The sequence below is a fragment of the Watersipora subatra genome, chromosome 11 (assembly GCF_963576615.1).
Source record: "Watersipora subatra chromosome 11, tzWatSuba1.1, whole genome shotgun sequence".
NCBI classification, from domain to species: Eukaryota; Metazoa; Bryozoa; class Gymnolaemata; order Cheilostomatida; family Watersiporidae; genus Watersipora; species Watersipora subatra.
Window position 1 is genome coordinate 36478479 of NC_088718.1, and position 7312 is coordinate 36485790.

At 35.7% G+C, this 7312-nt stretch overlaps 1 protein-coding gene across 1 annotated transcript in view; it reads left to right on the top strand.

The window, feature by feature from the left end:
- The window catches only part of LOC137408770 (staphylococcal nuclease domain-containing protein 1-like), a 30233-nt gene extending 27463 nt beyond the window's left edge, over nt 1-2770 (top strand). The window contains exon 18 of the mRNA XM_068095353.1: nt 2346-2770. Within this exon, the coding sequence (XP_067951454.1) occupies nt 2346-2420 (75 nt within the window). The 3' untranslated portion in view covers nt 2421-2770. The remainder of the gene's footprint in view (nt 1-2345) is intronic.
- The last annotated feature ends 4542 nt before the right edge of the window (nt 2771-7312 follow it).

A 7312-nucleotide genomic window follows, 5' to 3' on the forward strand; every position in this document is an offset into this window, starting at 1 on the left:
ACGGTAAGTTATGGTCTATCACCACCTTTATAACCTAGTCTAAGTTACGGTAAGTTATGGTCTATCACTACCTTTATAACATAGTCTAAGTTAGGGTAAGTTATGGTCTATCACTACCTTTATAACATAGTCTAAGTTAGGGTAAGTTATGGTTAGTTAGGGTAAGTTATGCGTTTTCTATGGTCGACTGCCGTAGACGCATTTTTACGACTTTCCCAGCAATTGCGTAGTAACTTAATTTTATTACTCGTTGATAACATAACCAACGGTCTTTAAAACTGTTATGATATTGACGGTGTTGTCCGAATATTTCTTTATAAAATTAGCCTAAAATAACGAAGCAGTTTAAAATAATTGTTTGAGAGTTTCCAACGTAAAAATGAACACTTTTTGTGTAAGTTTTGTTAAGCACCACATGAGTCAGAAAACAGGTAATTACTTATGTTGATGACATTATAGCCAATTCAGATTTTTGTGATTATACAGATAATTAAAGTAGCAGCACTGACTCTGATAGTGGTGAAAGTAATAGTTTTGTAAGGGTAAGGAACATTGTGGAGGATCGTTTTAGCTTCAAAGCGACCGTAGCTTTACATAACTTTGTCATCACACAAAGTATAAATACATTGAATTGTTTTGCATAGCAGTGTTGGTTAAAATGTTGGAAAAATAAAATATGTAACAAAAATGTTCTAGATAGAGTTTGAAATTGAAAGAATATTGTATACATATCATGAAGCAATATCGGCAATTTTCGGTAAAATGGCTGGCACTAGGCCGATAGCTAAATTTGTACATAGACGGCAGTGAAAGGGTTAAAGCAGGGCCCTGTTCCATAATTTTTCAGATTTCACTCCATTTCAGGACATTCATAGATAACTGGGGTGTCTGTAAAACCATGATGGCTATGTCAGTTATTCTTATGCTGCAAAGAATTTTGTAGCAGCATATATCTTTGTTACGCTGAATACTGAAAATTCTAGCCTGTGTGTCAGCGACTATTGTTATCTTTGATCAACATTATGTTGTTTGTTGCATTGTAGTCTAGGAACAGGGTTATAGATAAAACATTGTCTGATGAAATTTCCTCTTGATGATCATATTGACCAACTTATGTCATATCCGTGTCTGACCAGTGGTTATTGTTAGAGAGCCTTTGCATTTTAATGAGTCTCTGGTGTTAAGCCATTTTCAAGAAGATTTGATGCAAACTTTGGATACAAAACAGCATGAAAATTGTTGTTCACACGCGTCTGGCCATTTGAAAATGAATTTTTAACCTTGCTAATTTTTAACCTTGATAAATTTTTTAATTTGTAACCTTTAATAATTTTTAAATAAATGCATTTATTTTTGAGGTAATGTTAAATAGTTTATTCCTAAATGCTTTTGTGAAACATCTCTGCTCGCTCACTGCAGTCGCGCCACCTTTTGTGTACAGTGGAACTTTGGTTCTCGAACATAATCCGTTCCATAAAGTTCTTCGAAAATCGAGTTGTTCGAGATCCAAAACAATTATTCCCGTTATAATTAATAGATGTAAATTGTAATCCGTTCCAAGCCGAGATAACAACTTCGGTAAAGTATTTTGTTAACATTTTACACCATAAAATGTACTGCATACTAGATACTATAAATAAAAACGGGTAGATATAGATCGTGTTTATTTTTAATAACAGATTTTCTATTTATGATGATGAAAACCGAAAACAAAAAGTAAACATTCCGTATGTTTTGCTCTTAAAACATCGAAAACATTCTACATGTACGTTAAGATACGATACCAAAAATTGCAGAAATTGATAACGAAACAGCGAAAAATACAACTGATCAATTCCATCAAAAATCGTGTGGAAAAGAAAATATAAACAACAATGGCACGTAGACTTCACATCTTTGAAGGAGAATCCTTCTCCAAACCAATTTAGAGTAGCTCGACTGGAGTAGTTGTGTCTAACAAATCTCTTCGGTAGAGGGACGTCGTCCTAGATAGTTCCTTCCTTTTTGTAAATAATTTATGAAGCGTAACTTGCCTCTCTCTTTATTAACGAATGTTTCCATGCTGTTTCCAGAGCTGTTCCGAATGTTTAATTTTATTGCGCATGCTCCGGTTTGGTCGAGAACCGGATTTATGTTCGAGATTTGAGACGAACAAGTCTCAATTTTTTGGTCGATAACCGAATTGGTCGAGAACGAACCGTTCGAGAACCTAGGTTCCACTGTACTTATAATATCATTCACCAATAGAACACGATCAAAGTTGTTGATATCAAAGGTGGAGCAAAGGGAGAAACTGAGCTCCTACTGTGCAACCCGCAACTAGCCATATCTTTGTAAATCTTTAGGTGAACCTATGGCGTTATGGAGACATCACTCAGGATGATGCCAAAGAGTTTGGAATTACTCCAAGCTCGCGCTAAAATGACACGACTCCGTCGATTTTGCCCTCTTTATAGTCTAGACATGGAATATCCAACTGGCTATAGGGGAGGCCAGGCGACCACACTATTGACTCCATTCATATTTGCTGAACTTAGGCGCAATGTGGCTGACAAGCTTGGATCTTACCTTGTTATACATATACATCTCTTTGATATCATTTTCTCTTGCAATGCTCTTGTACTAGTCAGGCTAAAATGGTCAAACATTTTTATGGTCTATTGCAATTATTACGGATGAAATGGTACTTTTTCTTGTTTGGCAGTCACTGCGAATATATTACAATTTTTATATTTATGCGATACAAATAATTGAATGAGAGGTATATTGACTTTTGGATGTGTTTGACACAGTTTGCAGCAGGTAAGCCACAGATGAGTGACAGGGAAGTCAATTAGCAAACATCTTGATAACTCGTATTTCTGCTGAAGGTTTATCAACTAGTCCCACAAATAATTTACAGTTTTCATTTCTTTAATAGTTTGGTGCAGAACTAGCATATAAGTGCTAGCATATTTTTTTATTCAGGCTTGCTCTTGATTTCACTATCTAGTAGAATCCAGTTTTGTTGACCTACAAAGATGAAATAGCGAATGTCAGAAGGTCCTCCCTGAGTCACCTTTGTTCTCTCAATGCCCTGGTTATTAAAATTGCCTGTAACTCCTCTTAAATTAAAACTTAGTGTTTTGTGTGGTTAATATATGCCGCTATGATGAAAACTAACAACTAAAAAAACTAACGACCTTCATTGTTCCTGACACCTGTCATGACAATACACAACCCACCATTTAGCAACGAAAATATTAAGTGGTTCATTTGCTGATTGTCCGGAAAACCCGATATTCATTGGTAGACATCGGAGGCAGGGCATTTTGTCAATAAACATACTTGCTGTTACACACTATTGCAAGCTGGGTATGCAGGCCTATAGGCATCAGTGTTTGACCTAGGGTATGATGCAAATGTTTTGTGGGATAAGCTATAAATGCATATTAACAAATCTATTAAAACTTCAGGATGCTCTTATCACCGTCAATTTTTTCATTAGTTCCAAAAATATGCAATGGTCGGCTTATGATTTCCCGTAGCTTTTCAAAAAGTACATTTAGCTCTAACGGATGTGGCCACTGACAGAGTAGTATCAAAGGATTCTGAATAAACACCCACGCTCTGGACGTTGTTCCAATTTCATTGGAGGCATACGTGGAACTTTTCATTATAAAACATGAGCCTCCGTAGCCAGACCTTATGCAGCAAGCTCAGCTCAAAAAAGTTTGGCACTCAACATATGCCTAAACAGAAGATTGTAAATCAGCAGTTAAATCTAAGTTTGCGTGCATAGGAGAGAAAAAACGATTTTAAGTAAATGTTTGGAATGCAATTTCTTGTAAGTCATATTCGTGAAATCAATTGTTCGAAAAATAATTCCTCGAGCTATCATTTTTTCGAATCTTTTCTCAATTAGCACAGGTTATACAGTGTTGGCTTACTTAAATTAAATGTCATGAGTTCGAGTCCCATTCAAATCAATATTTTATGAAGTACTTTACTGCCTTTATTATTTTTTCTGTTCAACGGTATCAAGCAAGATCACAAGACAATCAGAGTTACGCAGTTAGTAACCAACTCTGATCATCTTGTTATCCTGCTGGACGATCAGAGGTTCACAAGTAGGCTCATATACGTAGAAGATAGATGAAGCAATGAAAACAAATACAGTCAAACATGGAACTCGAACTTCACGGGACTGAGCAAAAGCGTTCGAGTTATCAGAGCGTTCAAGTTATCAGAGCACTGTCACAAGTCCATTTATTTATTTATTAGTAGATACATGTACATATACGAGCTATAATATAAATCAAAAGCATAAATGGCTTGTTTCAAATTAAAGGCTTCTAATGTAAAGTTTAAAACTTTTTTATTAAACAGTATAGAGCTTTTTCTATCACTTGAGATTGGTTTGTGGTTTGGGGTGGTGTTATTGCCAGGACGTTTTTTAGATTAAAATTGGCAAAACTTGATCGTTGTTGAAATGCTCAGAAGAAGAGACATCTTTTTCTTTTGAGCGTTTTAACCAAGATCAATTTTGCCGATTTTTCTTGAAGTTTATGCGAAGGTTACCTCACTTTTCCTTGCTTCCGAAGGGCAATCGCTAAGCAGATGTTTAGTAAAAATCAAATTTCACCAAACCTTTAGAAAAGTCGTCAAAAATATTTTGCCGATGGTGGTAATAACGACGCCTATGAATTACGAAAAGTTGAAGTTTACCTCTATGGCTTAGAATAAAGTGATTTTCTAAAGCGATAACAATCGTTTCGGTAGCCGTTGGGCAAAAAATTGTTCGAGTTAACAGAGTTGAGGTCGAGTTATCTAAAGCAATTTATCATTACGAGAGAATGGACCAAAGAAACCGTTCGAGTTAACCATGTGTTCGAGCTATCCGAGGGCGAGTTATCCATGTTTGACTGTACATAGGTTGTAATTTTATTGTATGCATCAAAATTTAGAATAAAGAAATAAAAATTGAAGTTTAAACAAAACAAGACTTTTTATGCTACAATTCGCAGATATTCTTTGATGGGCCTCCCTTCGCCCTAATTTATTACAATAGTTAGTAACCTCTTTGCACAATCATGTGATTGTAGCCGCCACTTTTTTATTGTATTGCTGATGGTTATAGCGCAAGCAGACCCTTTGAATTTTTTGCATAATTATAATAAATCTTGTTATTTACTCCTTTGTCTTTAAAATATAAATAGCATATAAACATAATTTTTTACATCCCTGTTCAAGTGTACTAAGAGTACACGTTAGTTACTAAGCAACAAGGTAATTAAACACTGTTCGGAGTTGGAAATGCTGACTTTTTGTGAAAAATATTAGGTGTAAGTAATGTATTGCATTTAATCCTATCAGACCTATAATCTGGGTTCACTAGGCAGTCAGTATGAGTACAGTGAGTTTATATTCTGATCAGTAGCAAGTCATACTCGCTACATTCCTTTCATTCAAACTACCTTATTAGTAATTATCAATTTGTCTAAAATAGTAGATTATCAATTGTAACCATGCAATATTAAACTCTTCATAAAAAATTCATGAAAAACTATTCTTCATATTTTTCGTGTTTTTTATTAAAAAATTTCGTAATGCCATATTTAGTTTGACCTACTAAAGGCCATTTTGGTTGATAACCTGTTTAATATTATTGACACTGTGTTGTTAAGTATGGTCTTTTATTCTCATCAGTTGTCTTTTAATTGGCTAAAATGTACCAACATATTTGACCAAGGCATGAAAAACAACTACAATCTTAATCAGTCGGTTGAGCACGTGTGGAAAAAATTTGGCGTTATTGTGTAGGGCATCTGACCAATGAATTAATGGGTTTGAGATACAAAGATGTAGCAAAACGTAACATGAAGTCGAGGGAACTGCACCTGCCTGTATTCCCTAGTTACAAATGTTAGGCGACTAGTTATGTACACCTGGGGGTTTGGGGACAGTGTGAACCCACCAAAGGGGTTCGGGGCACTGCCCCGAAGCTCTGGACCTTTTGAGCATCAACAACCCTCAAAGTATGCATAAGTGCAGTCAATTGTAAGCATCAAAGTCTACATAAATATATTGTTTATGGTCCATGGTAGGCACAACTTTTTCTTTATTCAACGGACAATCTAAAACTCATGACACTACAGATTTCTGTAAGAGACATTGACAAAACAAGAGCTATTACTTCTTTACTGCAATAGCTCTTGTTCTGTCAATGTGTCCATTGCAGAAATCGTTCACAACTGGTTCTGTATCTATTTCAACATCTTTATATATGTGTAATATTAAAAGATTATTTAGACGAGCCTGACCCATAGTTGATATTTTTATATGATGAGGAGGAAAATGCAAGTTTTGTGGCCTTCTTCACACCCTTACTATAAGCAATAAAGTTTCCAAGTCTTAATAAAGTCTCACCAGATCACTCGTTTGGCGAGCTACCTACGGAGACAATATAGAACGCGAGTTGCTAGTAAATTAGTTATTGGAAATTCCAAGTGAATGAGCTTAGACTGCAATTCTTAGTACTTAGCCGCCGAAAATTACTCAAAAGTTGGGGCGGCTCCGCCGCCCACCTGCCCCAAGGAATACGGGCCTGGATCTGAACACATACGGATGGCAAGAGAAGATAGAAAACGAAGCTGCATGGAAGTCAGTGATATAACCTGAACCATAAGATTGTCATTGTTGAAATGACTGAAGAGAGAGATAGTTGAAGAGAGAGAAAAAGAGTTAGAGAGAGAGAGAGAAGCTCACATAGTGCAAAAGCTACTAGATATATTCCTAAGTTAAGCTATGAAATATAAACCAAATCACTACATAGAAAAATAGAGAACTGTTTTCACTTGGTTCTCCTTTTTAAACACTTTTAAAAATACTATTCTTTCGAAGTGTAGACTTGCAAAAAGGTAGAATATTATAGCGATGTTTAGGTAAAGTTCGTTGCTGAAGGTCAAATTTCGAGCTAGTTCTACTAGTTGTTATTTATGTATTGGTACTCAAATGTTGTGCATGTACAAGAGTTCCACTTCGAAAATAGATCGTGATTGGTTGAACTATTTAGGGATTTGAACTGACATTTCGTAAACAGAGCGCAATTTTTTCCAAGTCATTCAGAGACTGGTTGATACCATACTAGTTTTTGGAGTCACCGCTAAATACGCAGGTGCATTTACGGCGAAATGTGCATGACATGTACTTTAACAAAAAAGGGATTATTAAATGACCTGAAATTGAGTGATTCTACATGAAAGACTCCGCTTAACAGGATGTTGTTGGCAGATTGTTTTACCTGAACATGGTCTAACAGGACCATTAAACC